The following is an 18,739-nucleotide window of genomic DNA, read 5'->3' on the forward strand; positions in this document are numbered from 1 at the left end:
AAAAATATCTTTTAAAAAGCTTATTTTTAAGTAATGAAAGACTTTAAAAGTGGTTCTATGGAGTTGAGCTATTTCCCCCAGTTGGCCTCAAAATAGCTCCTCAACTTAGTTGGTACTAAAAATTAATTGAAATAAATTATTTGGTATTAAGTTTTCTTAATATTGTCTTAGCAGGTTCTGTCAGAAAGTTGTTACATACACATAATTTTTTCCAGTTTTATTTAGGTATAGTTGACATATAACGGTATAAGTTTAAGGTATACATCATAATGATTTGATGTATGTATATGTTGCAAAATGATTACCACAATAAATTAATATATATCACCACACATAGTTATAATACTTTTCATCTAAAAACCTAGGTCTATATATTTCCTTTGGAAAGGTAAGATTTATCATTCATTTTTGTGTTGGTTAGTCAACCCCACAATTTGCAAGGATAATAGGTTTACTTCCCCTGAAAGCTATTTTTATGGTTATTGTTGATCACAAATTTGACTAACTTGAAGGGAGGGCAAATCTGTTACTGTCGAATCACAGTTCACTATACCTGAAATAGCTTAGAGGTTATGCAGCTCATGTCTTTCACTTTACAGATGAGGAAACTGACCTAGAAAAATGAAAGTGGCATAAACAAGTTCATAATATTTTCATGGTACCATATTGCCTCTCAAACTCCAAAATAACTCAAAAGCCATGTCATAAATACATTTGCAACTATACTTTGTATGTTGAAGATGATAGATGCTTTAAAAAAATTCAGACATACCTCGTTTAATTGGTTGAAACATGGAGTGCTATGTTAGAATTAAAATATTAGAATTATCTATACATATAATTCTAATATACTAGAAATATCTTAGAATATAATTATCTTAAAATTATAATATTTGTATATTGTATTACAAGGAATTTCTCCTTTTGATCAGTGAAAGAAGAAATAGACAATTCTAGCAATTAAAAAGATCACATTTTCAAATTAAAGCATGTCAGTTTCATGACAATGTCAATAAGGTCATCATTTAAGTTATTTTTATTTTCTTCAATTTGTTTCATTCCAGTCAGTACCTGGAATACTGATTAGCACTTTTAGTGCCTAAAAAGTCTTTAAGGCAATCATTTTTCTTACCATTTATTTTTAGGTGTCGAAGGGAGGAGCTACATCAGGATTGGAGAAACCTTCTGGGGATCTATATTTTAACTTTAGTTCTATTTCCAGTAGAATTTAGGTGAAATTATTCTGGTTCTTATGTATATTTTTTTGACCAAAGAATAATTTCTTAGTGAACTGCTTTGTCAGGTAGCAGCTCACAGCAATCAGTCCTTAAGCACTTATTATATGCTTGACATGCAGTATCTTATTTAACTATTCCGACATCTTATCTTTAGGGTCACAGAAGAATTTCTAGACCAACATTTCTCAAACTTTGAAACGATTTAAAAGCAGGAGCTATAGTGCATCAAACACCATTAATAACTTGAATGCTAAAGTTACCTACTTTACTTTGACCTGGCTTTTCCAGACCTTTTTCCCTCATGGGAAAGGCCAGGTCCAAGTTAAGCAGGTAACTGGCATTTTTTAGATCCTTTCATATTGCAAATGTGCATTGCAAACTTTAAAGATAGGATTATAATATGCAGTGTTCCTGGAATTATGGCCTTGAAACTCTTTAGAAACACTAATAACTTGTGAACACGTTCTGGATCACTGGTTCTTAAAGTGTGGTCCAGGACCAGCAGCATCAGCATTACTTGAGAACTTGTTAGAAATGTAAATATTCGGGATCCACCCCAGACTTGAATCAGAATCTCTAAGTGTGGAGCAAATTCTTGTTTTATCAAGCCCTTCATTTGAGAAACACTGTCCTAGAGATGTATAGGATTGGAGTAGTTTGCTATGGAAGAACAACCAGCCAATTACGATTTCAAATACAGATTGTTAAATACTATGAAACGGCTTTCTGTTATGCAGGTTGAAGTCTAGTATCATCTCACAGCTCTTTTAAAAAGTACTATTGTACTGATTTTGGGAAATTTAACTTGTACTTAAGCACCGTTGAGCCTTTGTTCATATCTGTTCTTTGGTGTACAGTTCCTCATAATTGTGCAACAATATGTAGTTCTAGTCTTATTACTGATTTGATGTGAAAACTTGGACAAATCGTATAATTATTTGGAACTCATTTTTTTATCTGTAAAGTAAGAGATCCCTTATAGGTACAGTATTATTCTTATTGTCCCAGTTTATTTTGCTGTTTCTTGCTTACCGAATAATTTTCTATAATTTTTAAAAGATTTTTTATTAAAATATAGCTAACATACAATGTTATTAGTTTTCAGATATACCCCATATCTAGTCAACATTTATATACCTAAAGAAGTGATCACCATGTTTAAGTCCAACCACCTGACACTATACCATGCTATCATACTATTTACTATATTCTCTATGCTGTATATTATATCCCCATGATTTATTTGTTTTATGCCTGGAAATTTGAACCTCTTATTCCTCTTAATCTTTCCCCCTCCTTTTAAATTTTTTCAATTTTTATTAGGATAATACATGTAAATAATATATTAACTTAGTTCTGCAAGACTTATAACAAGAAATAACAAGAAACGGCAGTTCTGTGTCCCACTCCTCATATCTGATCCTACTTCCTGTAGGTGACCATATACTATTTTATGTTTTATGAGTGATGTGTTCAAACATGTTTTTTAAAATTAAATATCTATAGACTTCCTACTGGGAAAGAGGAGGCTTTATCTCTCCCTTCCACAGTAGGACATCTATAGATATTTAAATTTAAAAAACAAGCATTTAGTTTTATCAGTTCTTAAAGATCTATTTTCAGTGTTGACATATATGATTACTTAAGTACAATAATTGTACACATCTGAGCCATGTATTATATGTTCATTTTAATATTTTTCATTTGCTCAGTTTTCAATGGAAACATCCTCAAATTCTCCAACAGAGGTATATATCTTTCTTATTACGTACATTAGGTTATCTGTAATTTCTAGTATTATTTTTTGAAGTGTCTGTGCAGGAGTTCTCTGTCCTTTGGCCTGAACTGGTTGTTTACTCTAGTCCTCCTGAATGTTTGTCCTCCTGGGATTTCCTCTTCATCCTTATTCTGTAAACTCCTTTTGCTTTGCTCTTGTGTTGAATCTTCTGTTTCCAGGACTCAGCATGCCCAGCCCCCCACTTTTTTTGAGTTTTGTGGTTTAACTTTTGTTTTGGTTTCAAGTATCTTCTAGTAGCTTTCTGAGAAAGGAAATTAAATTATTTTAATTTCTCATGTTTGAAAACACCTCTCTCATCTGATTGATAGGTTGATGTAGAATTCAAGGTCGGCAATAATTTCCTCTTAACTCATTTCTCATTTAGAAAAAAAAAAAGTGCAGCTCGCTGCCAGTGTTAATTTAATTTTACGTAAACACGCTCTTTGAGGCCAAAGCAAATCTGACTGGTTTTCCATGTAAAAATAAAATATAAAAACTGTTCTTGGAGTTTACAGATAAACAGAGCTTGTCTCTAATTCTAATGTAACAAATGTATACATAAATTGGATTCACCAGATGAATCTTTGCTAACAATTGTTCTAGAATGCATAGGAATGCTGTGTTTTCTAGGATTTGACATTTTCAGTGATTGAGAATTACTATGTTTTGTAAATGGAAATGCCACTACTAAAATCAGAATGCTATAAATAGCATGTCATTTATTTCCAAAGACTAAGGATATACTAGAGTGATGTGAAAATAAAGCGAGATGTTTTGTGGCAAACTTTGGGGGTAAGGTTAGGACTAATCCGCTAGTTATCTCTCGGGATAGATGCTGCAGCCACAGGTGCTGGTGAGTAATCTCCAGGCAAACAGGAAATGGGTTAAATATTCAACTTCGTTGTTTTCTAGCTTATAGTTCTGTTGAGTTGGTTGCAATGCATATGTGTGATCTTTTGCATATGACCTATTTTTCTTCTCTGAAAGCTTTTAGAATCTTTTCTTCATCTCCCAACTTCAGAAATGTTATGTGCATTGCTGATATCTTTTTTGCTTTCATTGTTCTGGCTACTTCATGGACCCTTTCAATCTACATATAGATATTCATATCTGTCAGTGCTAGGATTTTCCTTATGTTGTCATCATTTCTCCCCCTCTATTTTCTTAATCTCTTTTTGGGCCTCCTGTTGGTTAGGTATTGGCTTTCCTGGGTTAATCCTCTTAATTTTCTTGTTTTTCTCTCTACAGTCTTGTCCAATGAGCTCCTTAACTCTAGATTCTCTTTTACTGCTTTTTTGTTTTATTTATTTCAAATGTAAATATAGCAGAATTAACATTTTTTCTTGTACAGTTCTATAAGTTATAACAAATGCATAATCAAGTAACCACAACCACAATTAAAATACAGAACACTTCTGGCACCCCCATACATCATTTGTTGCCATCCCTTTAGAGTAAACCCTTCTCTGCAACCCTAACTACTGGCAGCAGCTGATGTTTTCCCTTCCTATATTTTTGCCTTTACAGTATGTCGTATAAATGCAGTCATATGCTATGTAACCTTTTGAATCTGTTTTGTTTCACTTAGCACAGTACATTTGAGATTCATACATATTCTTGCGTGTATCCATACTCCATAATTTTTTATTGCTGAGGTGTATTCTGTTGTATGGGTGTACCACAGTTTGTTCATTCACCAGTTGAAGGATGTTTGGATTGTTTCCAATTTTGGGTGAATCATGATTATGAATAAAGCTGCTATACACATTCACGTACATATTTTTGCGTGAACTTAAGTTTTCATTTCTCTTGGAGAGATACTCAGAAATGGGACTGGTGAGCCATATGGTAACTCTGTGTTTAACTTTATAAGAAACTTGAAATATTTTTCTAGAGTTGCTGTACTATTTTATGTTCGCACCGGCAGCATATGAGAGTTCCAGTTGTTACACGTTCTTGACAACACTTGGTATTGTCAGTTTTTAAAAAAATTATTCTAAGATGTCTGTAGTGGTATTTCATTAAAGATATACAGATGACCAATAATGTTGACCAAAAGATGCTCAACGTGATTAATGTTGATAGGATGTGGAGAAATGGAAACCCTCATACATTCCTGATGAGAATGTAAAATGGTGCAGCTGCTGTGGAATACAGTCTGACAGTTCCTCAAGCGGTTGCACATTGTTTACCATATGATCCAGCAACTGCATTCCTAGATGTTACCCAGTAAATAGATTGTCCAAATAAAAACTTGCACATGAATATGTAGCATTAGTTATAATCCAAAAGTGGAAACAACCCAAATGTTCAGCTGAAGAATGGGTAAATATAGTTTATACAAAGAATTGAAATACTCATAGATACTCCAACATGGGTGAACCTCGAAAACTTCCTGCTAAGTGAAAAGAAAAGCCAGTTACAAAGGACCATTATATATTGTCAGTTTCATTTATTTAAAATGTCCAGAATATTAAGTGTTTTAATCATAAATGGGTGCTGTATCTAGTCAAATGCTTTTTTACTGCATCGATTGATGTGATGAGTTTATCCTTTATGTGGTGTATCAACACTGATTTACATATGAATAAGGAAATACAGAGAAAGTTGCGTGGAGTTGGTGGGCATAGGATGATAAGAGGTTGGTGGGTATGGGGTTTCATTTTGGGGTGAGGAGAATGTTCTAAAATTGATCGTGGTGATGGATACACAACTCTAAATGTATTAAAAACCATGAAATGTTCACTTCGAATAATAAAACTGTTAATCATCACTTTTAAGTGTAAAATTCAATAATTTTTGGTATATTTCATGTAAATGGAATCCTATCTTTTGGAATAATACCCTTTGCACCATATTTTACATAGGTTCCAGTTTCTACGTTTTTGCTAACATGTTGTTATTGCCTGTTCATTATATATAGCCAGTAGCCATCCTAGTAGGTATGTAGTGATGTTTCATTGTGGGTTCAATTTGCATTTTCCTGATGACTAAAGATGTTGAACATCTTTTTCTGTGCTTACTAACCATTCCTATATCTTTGGTGAAATGTGTAGTTAAATCTTTTGCCCAATTTTTAATTGTATTTTTTTACTGTTGACTTTTGAGAGTTCTTTATTTTGGTACAGTTTTTTATAGTCAGATATATGATAGACAAATATTTTCTCCCCGTCTGTGGCTTGTATTTTTATTCTTCTAACAGTGTCATATGCAGAGTAAAACTTTTAATTTTTATAAAGTTCAATTAATTTTTTTCTTATATCTAAGAACTCTGCCTAACTCAAGGTCTTGAGGATTTTCTCCTATGCTTTCTTCTTAAAGTTTTGAAGTTCTATGTTTAGGTCTTTGATCTATTTTGAGTTAATTATTGTACAAGATGTGAGGTATAGGTTGGGGATCATTTTTTCTTTTGTATATGGATGTCAATTGTTCCAGCACCATTTGCTGAAAATACTATCTTCTCTCTGTTGAACTGCTCTTGTACCTTTGTCAAAAATCAATTGTCCATATTCGTGTGGGTCTCTTACTGTGTGCTTTCTCTGTGTTACTTCCCTTTTTCTCTCTTTTTGTCTCCTGTTTCTAATTTTTCTGCTCTTTGTTTCCTGTTCTCTTTTCTGATTCTCTCCCTCTTTATCTTCTTTTATTCTCTTCCTTGAGATTAAGCATATTGGATTAGTCTTAATTGAAGTTTTATATACCTTGTTTTTCACTTAAGTAGCAATAAATATGAAGAGTTTGTATTTTTCTCTACAAGTAAATGGCAAAAATGAATTAACTTTTTCATTATAACCCTTAATTTTTCTCAGTGAATTTGTGGCCTTAAAGAAAGGTGGTGATCCCTCTTTCCAAAACATGTTTCAGAACTTTTGCAAAAGGAGTAATTTCCCCAATGTTATAGTTTCTTTAAAAAAAGAAATTAGTTAAGGTGATTTTAAAATTGGCATGCTAAAGGAAATCAAGATTTTATTATTTTTGATACCATGCTTTTATTTCATTCCTCAATTATAAAATTGATTATTGATGCTTTTCCTATAGGGGGCAGTCATGATTACTACTGGATCCACAGATACCAAGAAAAACAAATTTCAAAGCAGCTGATTTTTACAACTTCTCCAAAGCCAGATTTTGCTCTATTTTTTTTTTTAACATTTAGGAAAAATAAAGGAACTGGATTTGGCATTTAAATAAAAACAAGACACTTGACAGTGGACTCAAGTAATACAAATGACTAGTCCTTTCTTTGAACCTTACTTTGGTCCATATCACGTTTTACTTTGGTTTTCTGAGAATCCAAAAGTAGTTATTTCCAGAAAGTGCCCTAATACATTGAAACACACCTCTCATGTCCAATGCCTCCAATACTGTGCCACAGGATTTAAATGTAGCATATTAGAAAGTTTGTGGGCAAGATAATCCTTTAATGCTGCTTCAATTTAAATTTTTATTTTATTTTTTTTAAACAATTTTTGCTTTTATTTTTTGTTAATGCTATACAATAGTTTGGAGATGTTAGTCAAGAATTGTATCACTGCTTTCTAGCATAGCTAATGGATTTAGTTTCTTTGATCTTAGCAAAGGGTTATTTTTATCTAGGAGAGCTAAATGAGAAGATGATTTAAACCCCATACCTGAAATATTCAGATAACTGCTTTGGCACTTTACTTTGCTTGAACTGTGACCTCTGCTCCTGTATATCAAGGGTGCCCCCTTTCTTTGTTTTTAAAGATATTCTTAATACAAAAGCTTACTAGTTAATTAGGTTCAGATTTTTTCCCCTTTCATCCCTACAAAACTATGAAGAGAACAGGGAACTTGGTCAGAGATTGTAGTTGAAAATTTGGCAGAGAAAATAAAGCAATGTAATGTGGGCTAGGCTGCATTATATACACCTGGGCCTCATTGCAGTCTCGTGCAGCAGTTGCCCTGAGTTAAGCTGTAAACTCAGCTTCCTTTTGGTCCCAAAGCTCAGCTGCTTGTGCGTACTTCTCTCAGTCTTGGGCTGAGTGGGTTAATCCCACTCTTCCCCAACAAGGTAGCTCTGCAAGTTACCTTCTCCCTCCCATGTCTCCTTCTCAAGTCGAGTTCTCTATTCCTAGGAGCATCGGCTCTTCCTCTTCTTTTCACAGGACCTCAACTTGTTCTGGGTAAGCCAGCCCTTTGCTTCTGCTCCTGAGAAGTGCCAAGATTCTGCAGCGCTGACTCCAACTGCCTTCTCATGCCTAGATTCTGGGCTGCTTTCCGGATACCTGCATAAGCAAGCCCTTGTCACTGCTACCCATTTCTACCTGCACCCTGCTTTTTTCCTTCTTGGTACACTAGTGTTCCTTTCTTCCCCTCTCCACCTCCACCCTCCGTGCACAAAATGCATAAAGGATGGAAAAAGTACTCCGGCCAGAAGTCTTTGAATGAGGCAACAATGGATGAATATTTAGGCAGCTTAGGGCTGTTTCGAAAGCTGACTGCCAAGGATGCCTCTTGCCTCTTTCGGGCTATTTCGGAGCAGGTAAAAGGAAAGCAAATATGTCTTCCTTATATTATGGTTTCATTTTGTGATGTGGCATGGCACTGTAGCTAGGAGCCCTGTAGCCCACCAAAACAAAACAAAAAAGTCCTTTTTTTCCCTTTCTTTCCTGGTATAAACATCCAGGCTTGGCTGCTACTTATTAGCTTGGTACATACCTTTGCTGATTAGTCTAAATATATTATGCCTTTGCTAGCTTTTTTCTAAATGCTGCTTTGGAATGTAAGAGAAGATAATGGGGTTAAAGAAAATTTGAAATGTATTTAATCCTTTATAAGCAGCCTCTGCTCCCTCTAAATTTTGTGCCTGAGGAAAAATATGCAGACTGTAGCCATAAGGACTAGAAAAGGGGGAGCTTGACAGAAATATCTCCCTAATCTCACTAAAGATGACGGAAACAGATTTTAGTAATATCAAGATTGGATTTAATTTACCAATTTCTTATATATGTTCTGAATAAGGGGGACTTTTAAATGTCCAGTTCATAGTCTTAATTTAGAAGTTTCTGTTTCACTCATGTGGGATATAAAACAAAGCCACAAATGAACAAGATAGACTCATGGACGTGGACAAAAAAAAAGTTTAGTGGTTACCAGGGGGAGGATGGGGAGAGGGGAGGTAGATAAGGGTAAAGGGGGTCAAATATATGGTGATGGGAGGATATTTAACTTTGGGTGGTGAACACATAATTCAATATACATATGATGTGTTATTGAACTGTACACTTGAAACTATTATTAACCAATGATATCCCAATAAATTTAATAAACCAGAAGCTCCTGTTTCAAATGACTGCTGACAGTGAGTTGGTCTTTCTCTTTTTAGTTGTTTTGCAGCCAGGTCCATCATTTGGAAATCAGGAAGGCTTGTGTCTCATATATGAGAGAAAATCAACAAACTTTTGAGTCTGTAAGTAGACTGCATACATCAAGGGAGAGTTGTCAGAATATGTAGCAGATGGGAAATGAATTTCAAGCACCTACATATGAAAAGTATATTATGTAATCTGTCACAGCAAGTATTTAATTTTCAGCTAGCACACTTCTGGACCTCCTCTCACAATTAAGATTGTTTTGTATTCTATATTCTCCCCACTTCCTTTGCCCCTCCCATATCTAAATCCCCACCAAAACCCTAAAGTTAAACTTTGACTTTTTTGTTATCTGTACAACTGTTTTCTTGAACAGTTAATCATAATTCATGAAAAGTTTGGCTATGCTTAATATTTTTAAATGTATATTTTAAAATATGTAGAAATGGGAACTCCTTCTCTGGCTTAATTCTGTGCACAATGATCCTAGCCAGTCAATCTGAAGAATCTTGTAAAACTTAATTGTAAGGAAACAAATTAATCCTAAACATCCATCTTTTCATGTGACAGGCTGGTAATTGGAACGCTGCCACTAATGACTGACTTTAAAAAAAACTTTTAGAAGGCATCTTTCTGTACGTTGAAGGATTTGAATACTTGTTAATGAAGTTTTATCAAGGCCTGATATGTGAAGTGTGGCCTTTCATGTGGCTGTTATTTGTTTTATTATACTCCTAGTCCTTCCAGTACTTGTTTTCTTCTGATTGTATGTTACGGGTATTTGTTGTTGGAGGTTTACTCTTAATTTTCTCAACAGGTTTCAGTAAATTTTAAAACTATGCGAAAGCTTCTTGACTTTTAAGCTTATTACCTTGAAGTTAATCACAGTCTTTACCACACCTGGGGAAAGGATTGTTCATATGAATTACTTCAGATGCAAGACCATGGTGTAAAGCAGTGCATCTCAAGTATTTTTGTGTATACAAATCACCTGGAGATCTTGTTAAAATACAGATTCTGATTTAGTAGGTCTGAGCTGGGGCCCACGATTTCTTGATTTCTGCATTGTTAACAGACTCCCGAGAGCTGCTTACTGTTTACAGACCACATTTTGTGTAACAAAGATAGGTGTATAACAATTTAAAACTGTAGGGATGAATCTCAAAATAATTTTGCTGAGTGAAAGAAGCCAGATTCCCCCCAAAAAGTACATGCCATATGATTTTCTTTATATAAAACTCTAGAAAATGCAAACCAATTTGTAGTGACTAAAGCAGATCAGTGGTTGCTTGGGGATCAGTGGAGTTATGAGGGAGCACAAGGAAACTTGTGGGGGTGATGGATATGTTCACTATCGATGATTGTCCTGATGGTTTCATGGGTGCATACATATGTCGAAACTTAGTTTTTGCCTTTTAAATACATGCAGTTTATTGTATGTCAGTTATATCTCAAAAAGCTGTTTAAAAAAGGATTGAGAAAAATTAAAAATTGAAAGTGATATTTAATTAAAAATTTTAGTGATATATATGTGTGGAACTAATCTCTGAATTTAATCAAATTTATTTTTATTGAGATATATTTTACATGTAGTAAAACTCGCCATTTTAAGTTTAGTATTTTAGTTTGGCAATAATTTACCGCCATGCAGCTGTCACTGCAATCAAGATTTATATATAATACTTCCATCACCCCAAAGAGTTTCCTTGTGCCCAGGGCTTTTTTGAACCTTATGAAATTCCCTTTAAAGTTCCTTAATTTTGTAAATGCATGTCTTATCAGATTTGAAATCCTTGGGCTTGATCGAGTTATGAAAATTGTCAAGTTACTTATTTTGGCATTTCAAAAGAAACTGATAAGTATAGCATTTGAGGAAATGCATTGGTGTGTGTGTGGATAAGCCAGGACCAGTTCCTGATATACTTTTATAGTCCAGTTTTTCTCCACCCATAACTTTTGTGTATGTGTAAATCTTCTTGAGGTGTGCTGTGCAAAGTAGTAAGTTAATGCCATAATTGTTGACCTGAACAAAAACCCATTGGAAGGTAATATTGCAAAATATAATCAGATTTCAGTAATGCTATATTTTTGGTTAAGTCAAGTTTGTTTTATTTTTGAAGTATGTGGAGGGATCTTTTGAGAAATACCTGGAACGGTTGGGAAATCCCAAGGTAAGATCGACTATGGGGGTTTAATTTTCTCAAAGTGTTTGGATAATAACCTAAAAATAATCACTCAGTCGTGTCGCTTCAGCTAGAGCCAATCTGTTTTTTTAAATAGCCAGCTGTGTTGAATCAAATCGTTCTTGCAAAAGTTGAGAGGCTGGCAGTTGTTTTATGTTGAATATTGAGAATTATGTGTTTAACAATTTTGTCATCTGTAGACCCAATGAAAGTACACTGAGAACAGGACAAGCCTAAGCCTTTTCATTTTAATGGGGGAGGGGATAGTAATGGATGCTACTGCGAGGTCTTTTTTTTTTATTAAACAATTCTGGTTCGTAGTTATCTTTCTCTTATGTGGGAATAAGATTCATAGACACATTTAAAAAGTTTTTATGATTAAATTAATTCCATAGTTCTGGGCTTAAAACACATGTACTAAATACCCTGTTACTTTATAGTTTTACGCCATTTTCATCTTAGTGCCTTTTAAATCTCGCATATTAACTGTCCTTGATATTTAATGTCTAAGGTCTCTTTGAGCCCCCTTTTTTTTTTCGGAATAAGTTTATGTTAATGAGTATCACAATATCCCAAGCCTCAAAGCAAATTATATTTGTGTTCTATAAATTCATCTAAAACAGTGCTAAGCATCTAAAAAAACAATTAAACTTGTAAAAACTTGTACCTTCTTAGGTACACAATGTTTTAAAAAAACCTTTATGCACTATTTGTGTTTAGGAAAGTGCTGGCCAGCTGGAAATAAGAGCTCTTTCTCTAATTTACAAGTAAGTTGAACTCTTTTTTTTTTTTAAAGTGTGTGCGCACATGGTTTCTATTAAAGTCCCTTTAAGACTGGGAAAATTTGAGATGTGATGTACTGATGTGTAGAATGAAGAGATCTAAGCTAAGTCAGTTGGTGTAATTTTTAGGTGGAGAACCTCTAGCATTTCTGTTTGAATGGAAGAATAAAGGACTTTAAGAGATTGCTGATGTTATTCCTGTAGAAAATCAGAATATCTTAGAATTTTGTTTAACTTTTGTGCCTCTCTTGCATGCATCCTAACGGGGCAGGATTGCTTCCAAGAGCGTAGAAATCGGTTCTTGAGGACAAAAAATATTAGCTATTACAATGGTTTGTGGTCCTTCAAAGGGTCACAATATATATACAGATATATAGTATATCTGTGGTATTACAATTTCATAAGGAAATTAAGACATCTAAAGAGGCTTTTCAGGGAAGCAATAATGGAAAATTTGAGTAACACTGCTCTAATGCTTTGGAAGTTGTGTTTTGGTCGTTAAAACTACAAAAGTAGCATTTATGAAAGCTGTAGGGTTTTGAAAAACAGCTGTATAATATAGGTTAGATGCAAGTGGGAATCTTGTTCATTTGAGAACAAGGTTCTCTGTAAGATGCAGTACACAATTCTGAGGAGGGTGAGATGGCATATATACCTTGGTAGAATCAGAACTTTCTTGTTGGGACTTGATCAAGGAAGTTAGTGTCTTTCAGTCAGTCTGCTCTTTTCTCACTAAATCCAGCAAGAGGTAGTATAGAGGAGGCATTGGGCATGTTGCTTTTAAATCAGAGGCTAGCTTTAAATTGGCCCGCTGTCTGTTTTTGTATGACCCTTAAGCTACGAATGGTTTTTAAAAGTTTTTAAATGGTTAAAAGATCAAAAGAAGGATGTTTCATGGCATGTGAAAATTATATGTAATTCAAATTTCAGTGTCTATAAATAAAGTTTTATTGGCACATAGGTACATTCGTTTATGCATTGTCTGTGGCTGCTTTCATACCACAAAGTCAAAGTTGAATAAAGCATGTGGCCTGCGAAAGCTGAAATGTTTATTATTTGTTTTTTAACCAAGAAAAAATTGCCAGCCCTTGCTTTAAATACAATTGGTAATCTACTTTACTCCCTTTTCCCCTAAATTAATGTACATTTGAAAAAATCCATAGGACTTTAAGGGCAGTTAGCTTGTCTACCTAAAATTAACATTATCTAGCTTCAAATATTTGGATTATTTTACATGTATAAGGTCAGCAGTTTAAAAGCACAAATACTTATGACTATCTTGCCTATACTAAATTGTTCTCACCCACTCTTCTACTCACGTAGTCGGGATTTCGTTCTTTATCGCTATCCTGGAAAGCCTCCAACTTGTGTCACAGATAATGGCTATAAAGACAAGGTAAGAAGATGAGTGAATAAATGTTTGCTAATAAAAGAAATTTAATGATGCTGCTGGTTTACCAGGATATTAAGAAATCATCTTTTTAAAATAATTAATGAAAAATAAGCACAGTCTAAATGCCAAGCTTTTCTGACACCAGTATTTTCCTCTCCAGTCATCATCAGTGTTGTTAGCTACCCTTCTGAACAGACTTGGTCCTGTCACTCCTCTGTAATTGAAAACCCTAATTGGCTCCTCATTTACTAGAAGATAAGGTTTAAACTCTGAAACTAGTCATTCAGTGCCCTAGGGTCTGAACCCTTTCTACCTTCATTTTCCTCCAACCTTAGTATACCAGGCTTCCAGATAGTCCGGCTTTCATATTTTTTTTTTCTTTCCTTTCTATCTTAAATGTGTCAATTCCTTTGAAATTTTCCCAACTCCCATGGAGTTATTTCTTTCTTTGGTGTTCCCCTACCTTCACACAAGTACTTATAGCATTTATCACATTGTGTTTGTTTTCATGTCTGTTTCTCTCAATTAGTCTGAATGTTTCTTGAGGGCAGGAACACTGTGCTACTACTGCCTGGTAAGGTGCATGGAAAATAGTAGGAGGTTGAGAACTCCTGGCAGGTAAACAAATTGTTCTTCAGCATACACTTTTTCTTCCAAAAAGTTTTAAGAAAAGCCTTTTATCCTGATTATTTGATTGGTGAACATAGACTCCACAATATTTGACTTTAGTAAATTTTGTTTCACACTGGAGGATAATTCAAGCAACATTTCTACGATGGTAAAACAAGACGACACTGGAGGAGCACTGTTAGGCTGTTAGAGTAATCTAGACAAAAGACCTAAACTAGGCAAGTGGCATTAGGAATAGAGAAGACCAAGTAGGATGCAAGAGATAACTTAGAAAAGTATAAATTGGGGCACATCAATTGTTTTACCAATGGTACTATCATCTAATTTGTTAAGCAAACATTAAGCACCTGTAATGTACCAGGCACTTTACTGGACTTTGGGGATACCAAAAAGGATGCAACAAAATCCTTGCCCTCTAAGGGCTCAAGGGGCTATGAAGACAAACATGTAAGTAGTTAATTACAGCTAAGTGATAAATTTTATAATAGAAGTATGTGCAAAGAGCTTGGAAGAAAAAGCCCTTCACTCAACTCTTTGAGGGGATTTAGAAAATTTCATGGTGGTAGTCACGTTTAAGTGGAATATCAAACGATGAGTCCAACAAGTATGAAGGGCATTCTGCTCAGAGGAAACACTATAATAGGCAAAAGCCTGGAAGCTAGAGACCCTTTGGGACTTAAGTTAGTTGGGTGCGGGGGAGGGCAGTGCGGAAAAGATAGGCTAGAGTTACACAATGAGCGGTGTGTAGTAGGCCATACCGAGAATTTGGCTTTTTATTGTACAGAATAGTTGAAGCTTTTCCTCAGTATTTTATTGTGAAAATTTTCAAACATACCAAAATGCTGAAAGAATTTTACAGTCAGCATCCATATCAGTTCAGTTGCTCCTAAACACTCAAAAGTTTTTAAAGGTATAATGGAATTGTTTGAGGAAGAGGGAGGAATATTAGCTTTTGCTTTACCAATTGTATGCAGCTTTGCCTGAGTTGAGATTTAGACATTTCATTTTGATCTTTACCAGGACTTTTTGAACCTGCAGTTCAGTTTTTTCCCCATTTTATTCTTAAAATTTTCATAAAGAAAAATGGTAAAAGATGTGTATAGCGAACATTCATATACTCACCTCCTAGTTCCTACAAATTATACAGCTCCATTTTCAAATGTGTCTTGTGTATCTGAGAGATACTGAGCTAATAAATGGGAAAACATCACTGATTAGGAACCATGAGAATACAAAAAAAAAGACATTTTGAGTGTGCAACCATGAGAATATCATGTATAAATATCACATATAAGTATACAGAGCTAATACATACTTATTAGCAATTGGGTATTTGCATGCACAGGATAGTGTTATATATGTCAGGTTTGGGAATACATAAAGTGAGTATTGAAATTCAAGTATGGAAAAGCAAGGTGGCAGCAGGATACTTCTGTGTGACACCTTGCTTTGCTTAAAACTTAGTTGCTGCATCTCATTTCATAAAGTCTTAAGATTTACATTTCAATTGTTTGTTTTCAAAAATAGCTATTTAAAGCTGTGAACGATATTAATGAGCCTTCCATAAAATATATTTTAGAGCACATTTTCAAAGAAATAAGTGCCCAGTGTTCACCTTGGTACTTTTTCACCTTCTATGTTGACTTAACTCCACATTTTACAGTTACTTATTGTCAGAGTAAATGCTTCTGGAAGCTAGCCATCTTGACTCAGCCCGTTTCCTCTATCTAGAAAGAATACTCAAGTCTCTATTCATGTCTTTTAATATCAGGTGCTTCATAGTGGCTATCCTTCTGTTTCATTTTCTTTGCATTTATTATTTTAATGTAGATGGGCTCATTCATACTTAATCTGTTACTTGTTCTTTTTAGATATCTATCCTCATCAATAATATAGACCTACCTTATTTTTTCACCAGTTTACTGCCATTACATCCCATTTGCACAGCCCCAACAAACACAGCACCCACAATATATGCAAGAATTATTATTTTACATTGGGATGCTACCAGGAATATAAAAGCCATCATGCCTAGTTTTGCCTCTTCCAGTCAAAACAGAACTTCTTGCCACTTGTATAAAGAAATTGTATGGTCAACTCTATTTTCTTATTTATTATTCAGTTCTGGTTAGCTGGGTTCCTTTAGTTATTAACAACTTCCTTCAGTTATCAACCTTTCTTAGTTGGAGTTACCAGTTCTAGTTTAAAGTACAAGGGCTTCCCTGTTCAAAATCCACTCACTGTTCTTTGGGATTAATAAATGCCCGAAATGCAGGTACCCCTTGGAGTGGGTAAAACTTCTTAACTTAAATTTTTCAGTGAGTAAACCTTAGCTTGACACTTGGCCTCAATACTTTGAAATGGATTATACTGTTTTAGTTGAAATTGTGATTTCAAAAAAAAGGTACAGTAGAAAAATAGACCTGGTATCAGAGAACTTGATTATTGGTAGAAGTTAGCCCAGGGTAGTGTAGGAAGATAGGAAAAAAGGGTGTTTAGAGGATAATTTTCTGCCAAGGAAGCTCTGTGGCAGCATCCTTCCATAGCTCATAGAGAATCATCTTTGGTACCCAATGTTGCTGATACCAGAGATGGCTTCAAAATGAAGTATATATATTTCATCACTAGGGATGGATTACGTCCTTTACAGACAGCAAGGGTTTTTGAACAAAAACTTAAAAAGGATTTGGAACAGTCATTTAAACAAATTTTATCACATATAGCCAGGGAGCATTTTACTGATGTAATTCATGGCCTTTGAATGGTGGTTTGAAAAAACTAGAGATAAAGGAATCAGCTAAGAAATTAACTCATTTTTTAGCTTCTATATAGTATGTTGATATATTGCTATTCAGTACAGTGGATAACATTTTGAGTAAATTGAAGTCCCTCCTCCCATGGTCTTGAGTTTGGGGTATTTGGGCATCTGACCTTAATGTGTCCAGTCATTTTTAGAAGTTAAGCTGGGTCTTTTGACTTCTGTTAGACTTTCTCTTACAGTCATTTAGATTTTAAGAATCACTTTTTTCTCAGCTTTATTGAGATAAAATTGACACATTATGCTAAGTGAAATAAGTCAGAAAGATAAATACTGTATGATATCAGCTATATGTAGAATCTAAAATCTTTTTAAAAAACAAATTCCTTTAGTTATTAATTTCTGATATGCAACTAAATTTTATATATCATGGTTTTAAGATCTGTAACATTCACGTAATTGTTCTGTTTTTTTTTCCTTCAGATTCTACTGTGCTATTCAAGTAATGGTCATTATGATTCAGTGTACTCAAAACAATTTCAGTCAAGTGCAGCTGTTTGTCAGGGTATGTGAAGGCTTTATAAATGTTTCGGTGTGATTTGTTGCCAGTCTTCAAATTGAAAGACCTGCCATAAATACCTCTTTTAAAACTTTGTTGGTACCTATTGAATCATATACTGGGTTATGGCTATTTTCACATTGTTATAAAAAAAATACCTTATTTTGACAGTTGGAGTTTTGACCATTTTTTTCTTTAGCTGTGTTGTATGAAATTCTCTATAAAGATGTGTTTGTTGTGGATGAAGAAGAGTTGAAAGCTGCAGTTGAATTGTTTCGAAGTGGTTCCAAGAAGAACAGAAACAATGCTATCACTGGCAGTGAGGATACCCGTGTTGACTATAAGAGTTCAACTCAGGAAAGGTAATAAAAGGAAAGCTTACATCAACTACATGATCATTATGTTTCTGTGCATCAGCATTTGAAAGCGGAAGGGACTGGCAAGCTTTTATGACTTAAATTGCGCGTGCGCGCACACACCTCACACACACACACACACGTATGTGTAGGAATATACATTTTTTTAATGGCAGAAGACAAATTTTACCCAAAGAATATGTTGTATTGTGAGATGCTCAGGCTTTGGAGTTCAGTTCAGGTCAGAATCAGTTTTTTATATATATATATATATATATATATATATATATATATATATATATATATATATTTTACTGTGAGGAGAGACTTCAGAACTTTGATCCTGTGATCCTTAAACTTTTGTTGTATATGAATTACTTAAGAGTGCTTGTTAGAAAGGCAGATTCTTGTGCCTATCTTCGCAAAATTTCAGGTCAGAATGAGGCCAGGAATTTGCTTTTTAAACAAGTACACTTAACTGTTCTGACTTAGGTGGGCCTTTGACCACACTTTGAGAAAAAACTGATTCTAAATCAAGACCTTCATTTTGTAGATGGTAGTTGAGGTTCAGAGTGGTTACTTGGCACACATCTAGCTAGTAGAAAAGTCTCTCAAGTTAAGGGGAGCTTTAGGAGCTTTTGTGTGTCTGCCTTTCGTACTTACTAGGAGTGTAGATGGTAGCCTCTGAGGAAGCAGCTATTATTGAACAGCTTTAGTCAAAAACTTTGTAT

General features: G+C 34.5%; 1 protein-coding gene across 1 annotated transcript in view; it reads left to right on the plus strand.

Moving 5' to 3' along the window:
- ALG13 (ALG13 UDP-N-acetylglucosaminyltransferase subunit) overlaps window positions 1–18,739 on the plus strand; it is a 64,996-nt gene that overhangs the window by 10,850 nt on the left and 35,407 nt on the right. Inside the window, 9 exon segments of the mRNA XM_039874773.1 lie at window positions 8,142–8,294; window positions 8,296–8,313; window positions 8,315–8,518; window positions 9,362–9,445; window positions 11,468–11,518; window positions 12,251–12,297; window positions 13,636–13,708; window positions 17,577–17,658; window positions 17,852–18,014. Coding sequence (XP_039730707.1) covers window positions 8,142–8,294; window positions 8,296–8,313; window positions 8,315–8,518; window positions 9,362–9,445; window positions 11,468–11,518; window positions 12,251–12,297; window positions 13,636–13,708; window positions 17,577–17,658; window positions 17,852–18,014 — 875 coding nt within the window.

Source organism: Pteropus medius, unplaced genomic scaffold (assembly GCF_902729225.1).
Source record: "Pteropus medius unplaced genomic scaffold, Ma_sr-lr_union100, whole genome shotgun sequence".
Classification (NCBI taxonomy): domain Eukaryota; kingdom Metazoa; phylum Chordata; class Mammalia; order Chiroptera; family Pteropodidae; genus Pteropus; species Pteropus medius.